Below are 21,545 nucleotides of genomic sequence, written 5' to 3'. Positions count from 1 at the left end.
TACACCTGTCTATTGTTTGGCTGACAGTTGAGCCACAGTGGTAAGTTCATTTCTAGGCTTGAAGAGCGACTAAGGGGTTCTACCAGTTCTATCAGACCAGTAAGCCTGGCCTTTATTTATATTTATATATATTTATTTATATATATATACAGAGAGAGAGAGAGAGAGAGCTCTACTTGTGTACCAGGTATGAACTAAGTACTTGATGTACTTCGTTTTATTTAACCTTCATTGTCCTATTTAACCAAAAGATGGGCAGTTTCAACCTACCAGCTGCCCCACAGGAGACAGATGAAGCAGTCTGCTTCTGTAAATATTTACAGTCTTGGAAACCCTGTTGAGTTGGCTATGAATTAGAATTGATGAAATAGTAGAAGGTTTGGTTTCATTTGGTCCTATTTAAAATCATTTTTATAAGTGAGAAGAACAGATTTGTCTAGTAGTTGAAGTACTATACAAAATAGCAGGAGAGTCCCTTGCCATGTCTAATTTCCATGTTTGAATAACACTTCTTTTACTTCTAAAGTTCTGAGAAGAGCCAGAACCAAGCAAGTCAAGGTAACACTTCCAGCAGGGTGTCTTTATTTATTCTCCAGAATCTATGAACTTTAGAGTTTATGCTTCCATCAGTACATACAGTAATAAGTCCCAAATTTTGTGCTCGGGAATCTCAGTACCTTTCACAGAATGACACAAGGATGATTATCCAATTACACTGTTTCTTAAGTGATGTTTGTGATAAACTCTTGGAAGTATGCTGTTTTTTTTTTTTATTACTATTGAGAAGCACTTTAATTAGCACAGTGGTTAAGAGTAGGTTATAGAACTAGAATGCCTAGGTTCATACCCCTACTTTGCCTCTTAACTATAGGAAGTTACTCAAGCATTGTTTGCCTTGGTCTCTTCATTTATGAAAAATAGAATAATAGGGTTTACTCCATAAACGATTGTTAAGAAGATTAAATGAACTAATTTACATTGAGTGCTTAGAACAGAGTTTGTCACACAGTAAGAGTTGCAGTATATCTACACACCCAGATCCACTGCCGTTGACTCAATTAGGATTCATACAGACCCTTTAGGACAGAGTAGAACTGCCCCATAGGGTTTCCAAGGCTGTAACTGCCTCATCTTTCTCCCACGGAGCAGCTGGTGGGTTTGACCTGCCAACCTTTTGCTTAGCAGTTGAATGCTTAAATCACTAGGCCACAAGAGTTCTTTGCAATATATGTAGTAGTATGATAATATAAGAATATTCATTATTAATAGATAATATAATAGAATTTTAATATTATGTATGTTAGCTATCATTACATCAAATTTTAGTAATTATTATCCAGCTTGCCAGTTTGTATTAATGAATTGGATCCATTATATAAATTCCTTCTTGGTATGTTTCTTACTATGAACTCCAAAAAACCAAACTCACTGCCATTAAGTCGATTTCGACACATAGCACAACCCCTCTTTGGGTTTCCAAGGTGGTATCTACAGAAGTAGGTTGCCCAGTCTTCCTTCTGTGGGTTTGAAACACCAGCCTTCTGGGTAGCAGTCAAATGCCTTAGGCACTATACCACCAGAACTCCTTAATGTGAAGTAGATGTCCAATATTTTTCAATTATGTTTATTCTAAAAAAAAAAAAAAAAGGGTTTGATACCATTGCTTTCTCTAATACATTTTTAGGTATCTGATGTGTAGCCATGCAGAAGACCTACGTGCAAAAGCAGAATGGGAAGGCAAAGGGACAGCTTCCCGATCCAAACTATTGGACAAACTTCAGAGTAAGAGTCTTAATTGTTGATCATTCTGTATTTTCTCTTAGATTAGAAGTAGATGTTAAGAATCAGTTAGTAAAACTCATATCTAGACATACTTTCATTGAATTTTATTATAGTAGAAAAGAGGGGGATCCATTAAAAGGCTCTGTAAACCAAAGGTTTTCAAACTTTGCCATAGAGTCTAAGAAATTAGAGAGTAAGAGGGCACTGCTCCTATAGCAGTTCTTTTATTTGTTTTAGGAAGTGGTGTTGCTCATAAGATTTTGTTTAGGGGGAAAAGTGCTGTGGTTAGAGGAAAATATGTAAACCACTGCTTTTAGCCACAAGTGTTTTAAATATTTTGTTGATTTCAGTAATAAGTCATAGTTTTTTTTTTTTTTTTAAAGTAAATTGTTTTACTCTCCTCTCAGATATCTTAGATAACTTCCAAATTAGAGTAAGGGCTTAATTTTTGCTACATTTTTATGTAGAGGACCTTCCTCCCATCCCTGGTCAAATCATAATATTCTGTAATTTTCATTGAGGTGGAAATGGTCGAAAGCCTAAGAATCAGAAAATCAGATGATTGAGGATGTATGAGGCATTGAATATTGGAGTAGATTAGTATTAATAACAAAATACCAGTTATTCCCTGAATTTCCGTAGTATCCTTTGCATTAGGAGCAATCTGATAGGGCCTGGAACTTGAGCTATTGCAGCATTTTGGCTTGCCCTTTGTAATATGCAAGTTTTTCTTACACTTTTAGTAATGCTTAGTTCCCCTCTAGTCCAAAGTCATCTTTATATTCTTTTTTTTTTTAGAAAATTCATACACAAAATAAGGCTCTCCTATTCAAGTATATCCTGTTGTAGTGATAACATAGCTTGAGCTGCTGACATATATTCATGAGGATCATGTGTTATATTTAAGAGATAAAATATGGTTGGGGAAGGAGCAGTTGCAGCAAAAGATGAGCAAATGTATTAAATAAAAGTTTATATTGCTTTTTTTTTTTTAATTTTTATTTCTCTTTTTTAAAATATCTTCTATTAAAGCCTATTTGCCACCATCAGTGATGCTTCCCCCACGGCGTTTACAGACTCTCCTGCGGCAGGCTGTGGAACTACAAAGGGATCGGTGCCTATATCACAATACCAAACTTGATAATAATCTAGATTCTGTGTCTCTGCTTATAGATCATGTTTGTAGTAGGTAAGAAGAAAACTTCGTATACTCTGAAATAGGCCGTCATTTCACAGACTTGATTATGAACATTATTTAAATGTTTTCCTTTTTAGGGTTTTATCCTAAAGTTGTAAAATCATGCCTAATTTAGCATTTATTCACAAGTAAAAGTAGAACCACTGATGCTGAAAATTAAAAGATGTTTGTGTATGTTTATATAGTAAGCCACACCTTGAGAACTAGAGCTGTAAAGCTTTTTTTTTTTTTTTAATCTATGGGTGTGGTTAGTCATTTTCTGCCTTTTTAACAGTTTTTTGATGATTTGTAAGTGATAATTGTGTGGGAATGCCAGTGATCCAACTGTTTACTGTTCTTGAATGCTAGGGATTACTTAGTGATTCTTTCTGTGGACATGCATCCTATTTTAACTATGGCCCAAATTGTTTTCTGCTTATAAAGATCTAGAAATGCTTTCCATGATGAAAACTCTACTTGTTATTAGAAGATAGACTATAAACTAAAATGGTTAGAATAACTGTTACTTTTCTGGTTTGGGTTTAGTTATTGTACCTACCTATGTACATAATTTACCTGATAAGAATTCAGACTTCTCTTTTGGTGTTTAAGAGTATTTTGAGTACAAGTGTCCCTGCTATTTTAATAATGATCTCCAAAATTAAAGCAAAGCTTTAATTTTTAAGGTACTGAAAAACAAACTGAAATCTTTCAAACCTCCAGGAAGGAAATGATTTGGATCTGATGAACTAAACACAAAGAGGAACAGCTGCAGTAGACATGCTTAATTTCCTTTGCCAAAGATCATGAAGAACTAATGAAAACATGAATAGGAAAGACAAAAGTACATAAATGTGAGGACTTTGCATAAATGAGGAACTTATAAGTAACCATACAAATTATGTATAATTCATGCACATCTGCACTGGGATTTAAAGTAATTTCTTTAGGTGTGCATAAACGATTTTGTGAATATAGTTGAGTTCTTAATTATCCTTCCCAATTGCAAATAATAATAATTGTTTGAACTGTTGACCTCAAATTATCTTAAAATATTGGATTATTACCTAGTGAAAATCTTAAATGAACTAAAAGAACGTGATTAGAGACCTTTTTCCTCATTCTTTTTTTCCGTGTTTTTTGACCTCTTGATCTTTCTTTGTTTCTACTCTTTAGCACTGTTCTTTCATTTGCTTATGAAGATTTTAGATCTTTTTATTTAAATTGAATAGAGGTAGGAGGAAGTAATAGATTAAAAGGCTATCTCGTTTCATATTTCATAGCCTCATTAGGAAATTTTGAGAACATTGTTAAAATTAAGACAGTGGTGTTGTTTTTGTTGTTGTTGTTCATAAATTTATTGCTGTTCTTAAACTTATTGCTGATGGAATACACTGAAAGGTGGTAACTGGACATTATGGTTCAAGGTTAAGAGCTTGCCTTCTTGTTTGGAAATCTATGGGATTATAGCCTACATTTTTCCTAAATGTTTTAACTGTTATATCAATACCTATTAAACTTTTTTCCAATTCTCAGATTGAAGTCAGGCTCCTATAAGCCTGTATACGAAAACACTGAAGTTTTATATAGAAGTGAAAGAGTTCTTTTTCTTCAGAAATAAGCATTGATTGAAAAGTCTTCTTTGTAATCTTAACAAACAGAAACATGAAACAAACTGATTCTATGCTCTTCCTAGTTACTACTCTCTTTCCCCTTCATTTCAGAGCTGACTTATTGATAAAAATGCCTACCATACACTCAATAGGGAACTCTGGTGGCCTAGTGCCTAAGGCATTTGCTGCTAACCAGAAAGTTGGTGGTTCAAACCCACCAGCCACTCCTTGGAAGGAAGGTTGGGCAATCTACTTCTGTACTGATACCACCTCAGAAACCCAAGGAGGGGTCGCTGTGAGTCTGATCCGACTTGACAGCAGTGTGTTAGTTAGTTATACGTTCATAATATCTGTCCTTACTTCCTCTTTCTTCTTCCAGTTTCTGTAATGATAGGGCTTGTGCAGGTAACCTAGCATCAAAACTATTGATGATGTTGGTGAGAAACAACTTCTTTATTGTTAAATCCATTGGGCTTTTTCCAGCTTGTATTTTGGCCTCTCTATAGCATTTGACTACTCTGCCTTGAAATTTTTTCTTTGACTTCTAAAATACTCTAGAATTTTGTTTTTACTTTTGGCTATTCCTTATATTCTTCTTCACTTATCCTTTTCATAAGTGCATGTTCCAGAATTGTGTTTCTTGCTATACTCCCATGGTTCTGATGTTGCTCAAATACCCTAAATTCAGCATGTTCAAAATAGAGTTTCTCTCCCTCTTACCTATTGCTACAAAGTCAGCTATTCCTCTTGAATTCCTTATCTCAGTGAAAGTCTACCATCTACTCTGTTCCCCCAAGCCAGAATACTAGCATTCAGCCTTAACTTGACTTTTCACTATAGAGATAAGTGTAAAGATACTAAGGGAGGCTTCGGTGGCATAGTGCCTAAGGCATTTGACTGCTAAGCAGAAGGCTGGCGGTTCAGACCCACCTTGGAAGGAAGATTGGGCAATCTACTTCCATAGAGGTACACCCTCAGAAACCCAAGGAAGGGTCACAATGAGAGGTAATCAACTTGACGGCAGTGGGTTTGCTTTTTAAGGGGGAGACATCAGGCACAAGTCATAGACATTCTTGAGAGTGAGTTGTGCCCTTCTTTGCCAAAGTGGGGAAAATGGAACCTGATTTAATTGCTACTGTTCTATACTCATTTGCAGTTTTTCAGAAGAAAAGTTGATAATTTTTCATTATCTGCTTTACTCCCTTTTAGAAAACACTATTTTCAGAAATTTGTTCTTAGCACTGAAATAAAATACCAGCTTTTTCTTTGGTAAATAGAGAATTAGCTAAGAGTAACTGAATTCTGACACGCCCCGCCCCAATCCAGATCAGCACTGAAGAAATTTTGTTAGATTATATACATTTTATGTTTTTCACAGTTAGCACATACATATTTTTGGTTGAGTTTGACCAGCAGTGGGTTTTTTATTATTATTACTACTTTTTTTTTTTTTTTTTAAAATAATCTTGTTGGCTTTTTCATCAGCAACCAATGAAAGGATATATTCACAGGTAGCTTTATAAGTATTAATTTCCTTAGTAAAGGGTTCCTGTAAAATAAACTTACAGTTGAAAACATTCAGTTTAATTAAATGCTATTGTTTATTCAGTTTTACTTGAGAAGGTACTAATCTTTATTTTTTAATACCATCTTATGTCATAAATTCACTTGAAAGCAAAGTAATAATCAATCACTTATATCCATCTAAAAATAGGCTTTTCATAAATTGAGGGCTGTTATATTAGTCTCTTAAAAAGATTCTTTAAATAATGGTAAAGATAATGACAATGTAGATACACTTTAGTGATACTCAAATACAACTGATTATTATTATTGATAGATTAGATCATTTATGTCCTTGAATCTGCCCTTCCTTAAGGACATTTTGCTGCCTTAATTTTAAATATGTATTTTTTTATTAGATTAAACTTTAGCCATTTAAATTATTGCATATTTTGTGCCTAGATAGAAAGTGTTTCTCACTGAATAAATGACATATCTCTATTGATTGTTACTCCCAGGAGGAAAATAAAACTATTTCTGATGTTGAAAGTACTTGTTTGAGTAGAATTTTATCCAGCAGTGGCTTGAAAAATGTGATTTAAGAAATGGTATTTAGAAAGGAAGCTGGCCTTGGAGTCAGATGTAGGTTCAAATCCTAGTTCAGTTACTTATCAGTTTTATGACATCTGGTAAGTTATCCACCTTCTTTTATGGCCTCATCATGAAAATAGGGATGATAGTACGTTCCTTACAATGTCATTTTGAAAATAAGAGCCCTGAAGGAAGGTTGGGCAATCTACTTCTGTAGTGATACCACCTCAGAAACCCAAGGAGGGGTCGCTATGAGTCAAGTTTGACTCGACAGCAGTGAGTTTGGTTTTGGTTTTGGTGGTGCAAGGGTTAAAGCACTTGGCTGCTAAGTGGAAAAGTAGGAAGGTTGAAACCCACCAGCTGCTCCAAGGGAGAAAGATGTGGCAGTCTGTTCCCATAAAAGATTTATAGCCTTGGAAACTCGGGCAGTTCTGCTCTGTCCGATAGGGTCACTGTGAGTCAGAATCACCTCACACTTAGCACAGTGTTTGGCTTTGGCACCTAGTAAGTGCTTAGTAAATGTCAGCTAGTAGTAATTATAATTTCACTGCAGGTGTGAGATGATAGTTTAATATTAAACAATTCATAGTTAAAGCAATCAAAGTTTAAAGCACCCTCCAAAGAGCTAGCTGCTCAGGTAGTTTGCCATGTGTGCCAGATGAAGAATTCTAATTTAATTTACTTAAAAATATATATTACCTATCAGACTGATGAATTGATATAATATATTTTTAATTATAGGTTGGCTGGGGAAAGATAGAGAAGACCATTTCTCAAGACTTAAGAGTTTACCCATTAATGTTTAATAACTCTTTGTTTAATAATACAGAAAATTTGTAATACAAAGCTGTAGTTACTGATCCTTACCAGAACCCTGTTAGGTAGATAGTAATCCTGTTTTAGAGGTGAGGGAACTAAGGCTCAGAGGAGTTAAAGGACTTGCCAAAGATAGTATTAAAACTTGTGACTGAGCAGGAGTTTAAACTCATTGTCTGACTGCAATTCTCTTTTTGTTATACCAAATTGCTTTTGTAGTAGAAGTTTAACTGGATTTTATATAAATGGAGATATTACATTATTCCTTCTAGAACAACCTGATGCCAGCCTGTTTATATAGGTAAACACGAAGCCCTTTATTTATATGAATTGATTTCATATTAATTAACGAAAAGATTTCATGTGATTTGATTATTTTAAAAGTTTATAATTTCCAAAGAAGCTTTATCAGTTATTTAATATTTTTCATTATTATTCCTCTATTTTGAAAAAAGAATTATTTGTGAACTTTTTTGTTTTAGGAGGCAGTTCCCATGTTATACTCAGCAGATACTTACAGAGCATTGTAATGAAGTGTGGTTTTGTAAATTCTCTAACGATGGCACTAAACTAGCAACAGGATCAAAAGATACAACTGTTATAATATGGCAAGTTGATCCGGTATGTACTCCAGTATGAGTGTTTAGATTTCAAAAAGGTAATTTTGAATCTAATTCTTTAACTATATGTTTTTAAAGTATTCTTTTCCAAGTGTATTTTTTAACGTCTTTGTCACCTCTTTCTTTCTCCCTTTTGTCTAGATAATACATGTATGTTAATATCTACATTACTGAGTGCTTGTGATTGTGTTAAATCTAAGTACTCATTATTTTCTGAATAACTCTGTGAGATTTTAACATCTCTTACTTTCAAATGAGGAAGTCAAGATAGATGTTAAATGCCTAGGCGCTGATAACTTATAAATGGCAGCATTAGGACACAAATCCAGGGACGTTTTAACTCCCAAGACACTGTTAATGTTTCTGCCACCTTGCATTTTTGGTTTACAGAACTGATGCAGTGTCTGTCCATTCATTCTCTCACAGGTTAGAAAGGAATCATTACTGGTTTTCTTCTGTTTACCCTTCATTGTCTTGTGTAATTTGTGGAACTTGTGTGAATCCCCCTCCCCTGCGTTTTTCCTCAATGATATCCATGAAAGTACTGTGTTTTGGATTTAAAATTCTAAATTCTCTGAGAAATCAGCTTTATATTTGTTTGTTTATAATCAGAAGACCTATAGATTTGGAGAAATAAGTATTTCCATTTTTTTTCAGGCAAGTGAACGTTTGTTACGCAATCAAAGAAGTAAATGACTCAAATAGGCTAAGGAAGTATATGTGGTCTAGGAGTCATTCACCTAAAATCATGAAATATATAAACATTTTTAAATTTAGCATTAGCCCAGAATAAAGTTTGGGGAGCCTCTTATGTTGAAAGAATAAAGAAAAGGAGCCAAAGAAGGGGAAAATTTTAAAAAGAGAAGACTCAAATTTGAGAGCGTACAGCAATTGTGTATTTGCAATAAGCTGTGACTGATGAAAGGTAATTAAGTTGTAGTTTTTTGCCTAAGAGCAAGGTTTTCTCCTCTTTTTTGTACCGTGTGCCTTTTTCGCAATCTAGCAAACCTATGAACTCCTTCTTAGAATAATATTTTTAAGTGAAAAAAAACATAGGGAGTCCAATTATACATTATACATTAATGACTAAAGAAACCCAATTATATTGAAATACAGTTATCAAAATAGTATAAAAATGATCACAATAAAGTAGTATGTTGCTTCTTTATTAACACATTAAATAACAATTTCTGGCAGCAGATTATAACTAAAATTTTGAAATAATGATGAGCATAAACAATACTTTGAGATATCTGCAGCATCTCTAATATGATATGAAAATACTTGAGATTTCTATTGGTAGCAGTCACAGAGACTACTAACCTTTTGATTATTAATTGCCTGCATTCAAGATGGAAGGATTGCCATTAGTGAAAATAAAGATGTATTTTTTTCCCATTTAAGTTCACGGACCAGTGATTCTATCCATGGACCACTTCTTGTATATCTCAGGTTAAAACTCCTGCTAAAGGAATGTACAATTTAGAAAGGGAAATAAAAAACCTATTGCCATCAAATTGAACCTGACTCATAGCAACCCCTCCTTGGGTTTCTAAGGTGGTATCACTACGGAATAGATTGCCCAACCTTCCTTCCGAGGAGTGGCTGATGGGTTTGAACCACCAGCCTTCTGGTTTAGCAGTCAAATGCCTTAGGCACTATGCCACCAGAGCTCCCAGAAAGGGAAATAAAACAAAATAAAATCAGCATACATATATTTGTGTGTGTGTGTGTATGTACATATGTATGTAAGAAGGAAGTATTATGAGAGCACAAAGGAGTTTCACAAAGGGGTGTACCTCATTGAAGAGGTAGTGTTTGAACTTTGCTATGCATAACACAAGTGAACGTAGGGAAAGGGCATTGTAGGAAAAGAAGGAGCTTTACTTGCCATTTCTTCTTTCCCCCAAAATAAGACAATAAAGTAAGTAAGGACAAAGAGTAGGAAGTAAGACTAGAAAAAGAGTTTGGATTCAGATCATGGCCCTTGAATACTGTTCTAAGGAGTTCTTACTTCATTTAACAGTTATTTGCATGTTATTGAATTGTCAAATTGAAAGGAGAGCAAAGCAGTCATGTTAAAACTATGCTAAGTTTTTCTAGCAGCAATGTGTCAAAGTCCCTTCATTTAACAAGTACTTATTGAGCACCTGCTGTGTACCAGACCTTGTGCCAGGGAAGACAGACTGAGCACATTATACAGTGTAATTGTGCTAAAGTGAATGCTACAGGAACTCATAGAAGAGGTCCAGTTGGAAGTAGAGAGCTGGCAAAAGTAAGAAAAGTAAATTTTACGTGTAGAAGGGTGTAAAGAACTATTTAGGCAAAACTAGCTAGGAATGGCTCTTGTATGAAAGAAAACATGACTTGGCATGTGGGGACTAGGGGGGAAGTTTTTGGTAAACTAGGAGATGAAGTTACAGAAGTAAGTAGCAGCCAGATCAAGGATGATTTTCTGTGCTTTACTAAGGAGTTTAGATGTTTATTCCAATGTTTCCCAGATCATTTTTGCCAGAATACTGGTGTGTAGAATGTTAGTAGGTGTTACATATACAGGGCTTTTGGGAAATGCAGTTAAATGCTTATCTTCAAATCTGCAATATAGAGGATTTTTGACACTAATTTTTAGAAAGCTGTACTATAGTAAAGAGGGAGCTCTAGAGGCACACTGGTTAAGGCATTTGGCTGCTAACGAAAAGGTCAGCAGTTTGAACCCACCAGCCATTCTGCAAGAAAAAAGATGTAGCAATCTGCTTCCGTAAAGATTTACAGCTTGTAAACTCTGTGGGGCAGTACTACTCTGTCCTGTAGATGACTGTGAGTTGGAATCGATTCAGTAGCAGTGAGTTTGATTTTGATTTATACTACAATGAGTTCTCTGAGACTGTTTTAATTCTTTTGGTATGATGGCATTTTGTTATGTCAAATAGTTTTTGAGAAAATTTGACTGTGCTTTTTGAATGCATGTATTTTGTGCATGCTTTTTGATAGGGGAAAGAATACAGCAAGAACCTTAAGATTTGAGTTGATGTCATTCCAGTGCCTAGTTTCCTTTAACAGTTTTTCATAAAATGAATTTTATTCATTCTCTTCCCCCCAGAAAAATCATTCTGATTCAAATTAACATGGTGTTTCCATTTTGAATAGGTAATATATAGTATAGCAATTGCAAAGATAGAGTATTAATATCCTCATTTTCCTCCCACTGTTTTTCACAGGATTGTATCATTTTGTTAATATACACAAATAGTTGGTTTTTGAATTACATACTTCTAAAGGTGTTTGTCATCAGTTTAGAAGCTAATCTTTGTGTGGATCAGAAACTGCTATGAAAGAATGTCCCTGAAGGGTCTTGAGTATTTAGAAAGACTTGACCTGCTTGTTATATTATGAAAACCACTATGACCCAAGGATATTACTGATAAAATAGAAATACTCCATGCCTACTAATGCCCTCTTCCCTCAAGAAGAATCAGAAGTAGTTGCATTGTTAACTATTCAGTTTTATCAAAACAGTAGAGCTTTGGACTGGAAAGTTGTATAAATGCCTCGTAAAGAAACAAAATACAGTAAACACAATCCATTTCTTACTGACATTTCTGGAAAAAATTCCCAAATTAATTAATTAGACTGTATCAGACTGCTTGTAGGTTATCTCCATTGGAATTTCCCATAAGCTCAAAACTGTACTCAGTAAGTCTGTAGACTTGAGCCCAAAGTTTAACTAATTGTGTTTTCCACCTCTTACCAAATTGTTACTTCCTCTTTTCCCTGTCCACAGCCATTAAACCAGAAATCTGGAGGTCTTTGAACATTTTTGGTCACATTCTGTGTGTCAGTTTTATTTTTCAAGTAATATTTGATCTTGAGCTCTTCCAGTCCTGACCATTTTAGTTTAGAGCTTCATATCTTATCTTAACTCTTACTGTTGCATTGGCTCATTATGTGTTTCTTTATCCTGTGTCTGTTCATTCTGATTCATCTTCTACATTGTTGTCAAAATTCTCTATAAAATCAAATATTATGTTATATATTCCCAGGCTTAAAATTTTAAGCGGCCATTCACTCACAGGATAAAATTTAACCACTTAGCCTAAAATAAACATGTAAATTTTCCCAGCCTTGTCACCTGCCACTTCCCCATTTGCATTCTACAGTTCAGTCTCCATAACTCAGAATATGGGCTGAATCCAGCAGCCCAGATTCAAATCCTGATATGCACTATAGACAGAGGCAAATTTCTAACCTCTAAACCTTTATTGCCTTCCCTTCATTGTATACCTCTTAGATTGTGATTAATCTTTTGTGTGTGTGGGTAGGGCCTATGCTGTTGATCACCACAACATTTAATTACCATTACTCAGTAGTAACTTTGCTGGTGGTATTGTAAAATGGTTCAGCCACTTCAAAAACAATTCAACATGTCCTCAAAATATTAAACATGGACTTAATCATATGACCCAGCAATTCCCCTCCTAGATACCTACCCAAGAGAAGTGAAAACATACGTCTACACAAAACTTGTACACAATGTTCATAGCAGCATTATTCATAATAGCCAAACATGCAGACAGCCCAAATGTCTATCAACTAATGGTGGATATACACAATGTGGTGTATCAGTAAGTGGAATATTACTCAGCAATAAAAACGAATGAAGTACTGATACGTGCTACAGTGTGGATGAACCTTAAAAACATTATACTGAGTGAAGTAAGCCAGTCACAAAAGACTACATATTTTCTGATTGCATTTATCTGAAATGTTTAGGATAGGCAAATCCAGAGAGAGAGAAGGTAGACGAGCAGTTGCCAGGATCTGTGGGGAAGGGGAATGGGGGTGGCAGCTAAAGGATATGGGGCTTTTTGCAGGTATGATGAAAATTTTTTAAAATTATACAGTGGTGATAGTTTTATGATTCTGAACAAACCAATTATTATTAAATTGTACAGTTTCCAAAGGTGGGTTTTTTTTTTCACATCTCAGTGAAGTTGTTTGTTTAATAAGAGGTAGCTCTGTGATTCCTGTCTGTTTTTAGTTCCTCTGAAAGGTTTCTGAGGATAAATCTTGTGTAATCTTTATATTTCCATCTCAAACACTATGCCTTATCTATAGTAGATGCTTAATAGATGTTGCAGCATGAGTGAGTCTTTATGAAACAAGCTATTAGAGGTTCAGGTGGGGAAAAAAACTGCTGTAAAAACTTCAAGTTAAATTATACTAACAAAGTACATCAGCTATTTAAGTTTTTGTGCCGGAGAACAGTGACTTTAGGAATGAGAATTTACTGAGTTATCTGTCTCTTTTCTGTCCTAGGATACACACCTGCTAAAACTGCTTAAAACATTAGAAGGACATGCTTATGGTGTTTCTTATATTGCATGGAGTCCAGATGACAACTATCTTGTTGCTTGTGGCCCAGATGACTGTTCTGAGCTTTGGCTTTGGAATGTACAAGTGAGCAAGTTCCATCCTTGGATTAGCCTTTAATTAAGCATAGTTACACTGCATGTATTCATTATGACTCTATTCCTCTTCTTCAGTTGAACAGAGCCATTTAACCTAAGTTAGTATAACATAGCTCTTATAAAAGATAATTCATATGGATCACAAGTGTCCTGATTAATATATTTAAATATTATACTGAGCATAATAGTATTTTTGAAAGATCAATATAAATATTTTTGAGAATGTTTTACAGTGTATGTGCAGTTTGCTTTTCAAGTGTGAAAACACTGGTGTCAAACCAAATTTTCTATTTTAATGGTGATAGCGCCATCTCCCTACTATATTTAATATTTTATTGTGAACTAGTTAGGTAAAGCCATGTGGTATTTTGAGTACTTATTATTAGGGGCTTTATTACTGTTTGTAAATGAAAATTTGAATTTTGTTCAGGGTCTCATTTTAGAAAAACTCAACATTACATTCATGTCATTATTTACAGGCCATGTTTTGGAGGCTCTTTAGTTACCATTTAAAAACAAACAAACCCCCCCACCCCCAAAAAAAAAAAGAAAGAAAAACTTACATAAGCTGAGAATTTAAATAACACTCTTTTTTGTTGTTGTTTTCTTTAATCCCTAGGCAAAAGAAAATAGGCCAGGCTATGGGTTAGGTCTAAAGGTATAATTTGATGGGTAGAATTTTGAGTGCAGAGATCAATAAGTAAGTTTGTTTTTACCAAGAGTGTGAAGATAAAACTCCACAGAGATTATTGAAATAATAAAGATGGTATAGAGGACAGAATGAATACTAAGAAGTACCTGAAGATGATAAGCCATAACTCTAATTCTCCTATTTTAACATTAACATCTTACCTGCTTAGTTATTTCCTTATGTTTCAACCCTAGCCTTTCAAGAAAATTTTCAACAGTATTGAACAGTTGTCAAATCTATTCTTAGATTTTTGTTATATTGTGTTATAAGCATACATACATACTTGTATATCTATATTCAAAGCATTTGAAAGTAAATTCTAAACATTTTACATAGGCATTCTCCTAGAAAATGACATTCTACATAATCAAATATGTCTAGTAATAACTATAACTCTCTAATATTTTCTGATACCAATTTCATAATAAAAAATTCCCAGATTTAAAAAAATACATATCCCTTTTACACTATTTTTATCAAGCCAGAGTTCAAGATTCATATTGTATTTATAGTTGTGTTCAGGGCAGTAGCAATGTACAGAATAGAATAAATACATGGCTTTCTCTCAGTAAAACAGAACTTGAAGTGAATTCAACCTAAACAACCAAAGAATTTTTTTCCCATTAAAAGCTTTTTCTCCCTTCTCAGAGAGAGGATACATGTAATCTGAATCCTGTAATTCCGGAATCAAACCCACTGCCATCAAATTTCTGACTCAGGAACAGCATAGAACTGAGTAGAACTGCCCCATAGGGTTTCCAAGGCTGTAAATCTTTACTGAAGCAGACTGCCTCATCTTTCTCTCACGGAGTGGCTATTGGGTTTGAACCACTGACATTTTGGTTAGGAGCCAAATGCCTTAGCCGCTACATACCCAGAGCTCCTGTCAAATCTTGTAATAGCATCTCTTTATACTCTCTGTGTATTTCTCCTCTGAGTGAAATAATTTCTGGAGAATTAAACAATGTTCTAGCATAAATTTTTACTGTGTATTACTTTATATTTAAACTTTTGTTCTTAGAGGGTGGTGGCCTTTTATTCCAATTTCAATTGTTTGTGTTTTTAGGTTGGTTTCTAATAATCTATTAACCTTATTTACTCACTATACTGAGCGTAACAAGAAATTACCATTGCCTTCATAATTTAATGGGTTAACATATTTGTGAATAGAAAATGATTCTGAGATTCTGGCTATTGCATGAATATTTGTGCTTCTAAATTTTTATTTTAATTGCTTCTATAAAACAACCCAAAAATGGTAAATTAGGTAAGAATAACCAACACTTTAGGCGATGGATTTTAGCTATTTTTTTTTTTCTTTCCGTATAAGGGAGACATCTAGTTTCTATTTTTGTGCCCTCTTTGGTTTTACTACTTGCCCTCATTTCCTAATTATACCCTTTGTTTTCACTCTTATTTTTACTTTTGATTACCCATTTCTCACAGGAAGTTATGCCCATGTACTTTTTATTATACCAGGGCAGCTATTATCTCTCAGATCCTGTTTCTAATCCATGAACAAAATGGAATCAAGACTAGATTAAATGGTATGTGTCTACCTTCTAAGTTGAATAACTTAGAAAACATTAACAGGAGGATATCTGAGGGTTGTAACCACTAAATAGCCTTGCTTAGCTGGGAGTGCTTTAGAATGGCTATGCTAAAACAGTACAAAGTTCCTTTTTGTTCTCTGTTACTTTCGAAATAAAGTTACATAATAAAAATAATTTTCAGTTTTCTCTTCCCATCTTCCCTACTGTAGTTTGAGCATCTTGAATATGAAACTTAACATAATTTAGGCTACCTAGACTCTTGGCTTAGTTTAAGAATGTAGCTTTTCTACTCATTAATTGTTTTTGAGGAATTGCTCTTGGATTAGCTGCATTTTTAGAATAAAATTTATAAAGAACTAAGTCGTCATCTTGCTTAAGAAAAATGACATGTTAGTTTCATTTATGAATGTAATGGATTTAAGACAATGGTTTTATTGTAGTTTATGTGATCATTTCTGTTTTTGGGTTACCTATGGCCAGGTATTGTTCAACCCCTGGGGTTTATCTAAAGTCCTTACTTTTTTTTTTTGAGTGCTAGAGTGTTTTTATAAAGCCAGTTTAAATGATTCATTTCTGTAATTAGGAATACCAAGCTAACCAGGTATCCAGTTCTTCTTACTTTCTTTTTTTACTTATACGTAACTTTTAGAGTGGTATCTAGACAGTCTTATCACAGTTTTATTTCTTTATAGACGGGAGAGCTAAGGACAAAAATGAGCCAATCTCATGAAGATAGTTTAACAAGTGTGGCTTGGAATCCAGATGGGAAACGCTTTGTGACTGGAGGTCAACGTGGGCAGTTCTATCAGTGTGTAAGTGCCCCTTTCTAAGTGTCTGCTGATTTAAAGGCAAACTTAGTTTTTGTTGAAATATTTAATTCACTTGACTTAGGATCTCGCTATGAGTTGGGTCCGATTTGACGGCACGTAACAACAACAACATACGAAGACCTACTTTGCCATCTTTCTAGATAATGCACTGTCTGATAGAACTTTCTGTGATGATGAAAATGTTCTATAGCTGCACTGTCCCATATAGTAGCCACTAGCCATGTGTGACTGAGGAGCACTTGAAATGTGGCTAGTGTGACTAAGTAACTGAATTTTCACTTAATTTAAATTTAAAAATTTAAACAGCCATATAGGGCTACTGGCTACTCTATTGGATATTACAGTCCTAGAGCAAACTTCAGTCAAAAGAGAATTTTTTTTTAAAATGTACTCATGAAACAAGATCAAGAAAATTTAAGCTGTCTTTTCTTTTTTCCTGCCCTATTCTCACCATTTCAAGTGTTACACGCAGTATAGACCTTGAGTTTCGTTAAGTTGAAAAAAAATTGTTTGCTATACTTTTTTTGTTCTCCTATGTAAGTTTTTAATTTATAGCAGTGAAAAGATGTAGTATTTAATTTCTTTGGAGTTTTTTAGTCCTTTGAATTTTATGTGTTTTTTTAAAAATGCTGAACATGAGGAGTAGACTGTCATAAATATTTGAGGAGTAAAGATAGTGATGAGTGCTCTCAGAGAACTTTTCACTCTTTATTCATCTTCTGATCAATACCTGCTCTGTTATTTTGGATTGTTAGAGTGACAAAAAGAGTAATAGGTAAAAAGTCTTAGGACATGCTACACTATGATACAGATGCCATACCATTACCGTTCTGTCTGGATTCTGTATTTCATATGAATGCCCACCAGGTTCAAGACACATGGGTCCAAGTAGACATTCCTATGTTTATTTTAAAGACTTTTTCTGTAGCTATTACAAATGATCGATTTATTAAGCTAGCCATGAAACAATGGAATCTAATGTCCTATTATCTTGGCATAGTGATAGCCGTTAGTTTTTAATTCTCTGAATGCAAGAAAAACATATATACTTCTGCTATCTATGCTAACCCATACATTGTTTAAACTTTAAGATACGAGAGAGACTTCTTCGAAGTCCCTCATCTATGAAATGGGGCTAATAATGCCCCTTGGGTGTTTGAATATTTTATGAGATATGATGACTGTGTAAGAGCTTTGGTCTATAGAGCATGTTACAAACTTAAGTTTTTTGAAACATTGTAGAATCCTACCACCACTTGTCTGTCAGTTTGTTGTACTGTGGTGGCTTGCATGTTGCTGTGAGGCTAGAGGGTATGCACCAGCCTTAAGGGAAGGCTTTCTCTCTTTGTGTCTACCGACCTTACGAGGCTCCTAGCACAAGGAGCCTTGGTCCACAGAATGCACTGTGCTCTCGGCTTTTCTTTCTCAGTGGTGGTAGGACCCTCTTGGGCTGCTTGCTTTTGTCTCCTTTTATCTCTTGTAAGTTCTTGGAGTTCTGTTTAAAGCTGTAATTAACATTTTAAGTAATCTTACTCCATATCACAACTTCTGAATATTTTGAGACAAATCCAGTATAGTGAACTTTAAAGGAATATTTGAATTATTTTCCAATACAAGTGAGATTTTTACTTGGAACTTAGGACTTTTTCCTTTCTTTGTATTTACTTCACCTATTTGTGCAGGTTATTGAAGATAGATTTTAAAAAATCCCCCTACTATGTAGGAGATCCTGCATAGAGAGGGAGAACAATGTGGAACAAAACTCAAAATCATTTGGAGGCAAAAAAAAAAGAAGGTGGGGACCAGGTTTGCTGGTCCAATAGAGCCTGGTGTAACCACTGAGACTATGGCCCCTAGCTGCCCTTCAGGTCTGGAATTGAACCCACAACTGTGGTTTCCAAGCCAAACAAAGTACAGGCATGTGAGTTAAACATTTACCTCAAGTAGACACACGCCCTGGAGAGAACAATCATGGGAGAAGGAAGGGCTGCTTATGCATAGGGAGATAGCTCAGGGTGCAGAAGAGTATGAAGGGATGGACACTGGGAGGAGGTAACTATGGGGAGGAAGTGGGAGGGGAGCTGCTGCATTGTAAATTTTGGTCAATGACATGAGACAAAGTATATGTGAACTGCTGTATGAAAAGTGAATTTACTTTGTAAATCTTCACCCATTTCCTAATTAAAAAAAAAAAAAAAAATCCCCCTACTTCTGTCCCCTTAGGTGTTGTTGTAATAAGAGTTGACCTATATTCACATTCTTAAAATCAAAAACATACTGGAATAATTAGGTTGACATCAGTCTCAGGAAAAACAAACTGTTACTAACAGATATTGCTAAGAGATTTTTCTGGTGTTTGGTTTGTTTTCTAAATGTTGTTCAATACAGTTAATAGCAATTTTTTTCTTCATCAGGATTTAGACGGTAATCTCCTTGACTCCTGGGAAGGGGTGAGAGTGCAATGCCTTTGGTGCTTGAGTGACGGGAAGACAGTTCTGGCATCAGATACACACCAGCGAATTCGGGGATATAACTTCGAGGACCTTACAGATAGGAACATGTAACTATTTTTGTTTTCATTAAACAATGAATATCTGATTTATATGAAAATGTTTAGTGGAGCTTGTTCAGAAAAACAGTTTGTGTTTTGTTTTTGTTTTTTGGTTTGTTTGGTAGTTTGGATTATGGATTGTGTAGTCAAGTGGTACTTAGTAATCATTAACTCACATTTTTCTTGATTGAAATATTCACTCAGGCAAAATTATGGTATAGAACATAATTAGGTAGAGCATTTCATGTTTTAATAACTTGAATGCCTTGATTTTTAGTACATTGCTATTATCTTTTGGTTACAGAGTACAAGAAGATCATCCTATTATGTCTTTTACTATTTCAAAAAATGGCCGATTAGCTTTGTTAAATGTAGCAACTCAGGTAAGTTTATTACTATAATTTACAGAAAAATTATTTAAATTTTATCTTAATGATTTTTAGTGTATATGTTCATAAACAAGATTTCTATTCTTATATTTTATTGCATGTGTTTGATCCTCAAATGTGTAGAATTAACCACAAATAGAACATTGGCTTTTTGCATAAATAGAAAAAGAAAAGGTTCAGATTACATTTACAGATTCTTGGAGTTGAGGTAGAGTAAGTACCTATGCTCTTTTCTTGTCTGCAGGGAGTTCATTTATGGGATTTGCAAGACAGAGTTTTAGTAAGAAAATATCAAGGTGTCACACAAGGGTTTTATACAATTCATTCGTGTTTTGGAGGCCATAATGAAGACTTCATCGCTAGTGGCAGTGAAGGTAGGTGTTGTTTTGCTATCACGTATACTGATGATTTTAAGCTCTGTATTTCTTCAATTTATGAAGATAGGCATATCTCAAGGCTAATTGTGGACGTTACATTAAAATTTCTCTGTGTTATTTATCCAAAACACTGTAATTTCCCCTTTTTTTGAATGACTTGAGCCCTCCTCACTGTCATGAATAGTGCCCTTTTTGGCCATGTGGAGGTGTGCTTGGTGAATCTATCAAATCAAGATTGAGATGAATCATACTTTTTTGTATGAGACTGGTGATTTTCAGAGGTTGATTGGTAAATTATGATGTTCTATGTGAACCTGGACAGAATTAATTATAGTTACATCTTCAGTATTTCTTCAATGGCCATATAGTATAATTCAGTTTGATCATTTTTAAGGTTTCAGAAAAGCTGAAATTATCTTTTGGAATAAACTTACTCTCCAGTGTGAAAACATCTGTAATTTAGGCAGGCATATGCCTGAAATGTTTGCTCTATTTTAAAATACGAATTATTCAAAATATGCAACACAAATAAGTGAGGCAATATAAAAATATAGTGTAGTTTTTAAGATGATAAAAACAAAATGATGGCAAATTATTGCAATTTTCATTCAACACATTTTTCTTGAATGCTTGCTGTGTACTGCTGCAGCAAATTAAGTCATTTAAAACTTAAAACTCAAGTCCAACTTTATAAGCTGTATCAAGGAATTATGTATTATGTTGGTAAACTCATTTAGTTATGTTCCTTTTATTGTATAAGATGTGTACTATCCCTCGTTTTGGTTACTGTGTACTGCTCTAATAGAAAATGTCACAAATGGGATGGCTTGAACAAACAAGAGTTTATTCTCTTCCAGTTTGGGAGATTACAAGTCTTGAGTTCAAAGTGCCAGGCTCTAGGGACTGGGTCAAAGCCCTTCAGCCTTAGGCTTCAGTTTCGCCTCTTGCTCCCTGCGTACTGAAGCTGGAGGCTTTTCTTTACTCAAGCAGCTGCTGGCTGTTGAGGCTGACAAACCCAAGGTCAACAAGTAAAAAGGCACAGTCCCAATATTACCAAACAACACTGTTGTTGTTAGGTGCCATTGAGTTGTCTCTGATTCAGCAACCCTATATGCACAGCAGAACGAAACACTGCCTGGTCCCAGCCACCTCCATGATCCTTGCTATACATGAGCCCATTGTTGCAGCCACTGTGTCAGTCCATCTCGTTGAGAGCCTTCCCCTTGTTTTGTTATTCCTCCACCTTACCAAGCATAATATCTTTCTCCAGGGAATGATTTCTTCTTACAACATGACCAAAGTAGGTGAGATGAAGTCTGGCCATTCTCACTTCCAAGGCATATTCCAGCTGCACTTTTTCCAGGACAAATTTGTTAGTTCTTTTAGCAGTCCATGGTACTTCAGCATTCTTCACTAGCACCACAACTCAAAAGCATCGACTCTTCTTTGGTCTTCTTTATTCATTGTCCAGCTCGCACATGCATATGAGGCGATTGAGCATGCCATAGCTTGTGTCACATGCACCTTAGTCAACACATCTTTGCTCTTCAGTACTTGAAAGAGGTCTTTTGCAGCCAGTTTGCC

The 21,545-nt window shown here is 34.8% G+C and overlaps 1 protein-coding gene across 1 annotated transcript in view; it reads left to right on the top strand.

Moving 5' to 3' along the window:
- The window catches only part of WDR26 (WD repeat domain 26), a 39,675-nt gene that overhangs the window by 10,192 nt on the left and 7,938 nt on the right, over nt 1-21,545 (top strand). The window contains 8 exon segments of the mRNA XM_007936964.2: nt 1,685-1,782; nt 2,815-2,971; nt 7,965-8,103; nt 13,419-13,559; nt 16,507-16,626; nt 19,059-19,204; nt 19,500-19,578; nt 19,829-19,958. Coding sequence (XP_007935155.1) covers nt 1,685-1,782; nt 2,815-2,971; nt 7,965-8,103; nt 13,419-13,559; nt 16,507-16,626; nt 19,059-19,204; nt 19,500-19,578; nt 19,829-19,958 — 1,010 coding nt within the window.

Source organism: Orycteropus afer, unplaced genomic scaffold (assembly GCF_000298275.1).
Source record: "Orycteropus afer afer isolate SDZICR_OR568_19922 unplaced genomic scaffold, OryAfe1.0 scaffold00039, whole genome shotgun sequence".
Classification (NCBI taxonomy): Eukaryota; Metazoa; Chordata; class Mammalia; order Tubulidentata; family Orycteropodidae; genus Orycteropus; species Orycteropus afer.
This window is presented reverse-complemented; position numbering and strand designations above follow the sequence as displayed.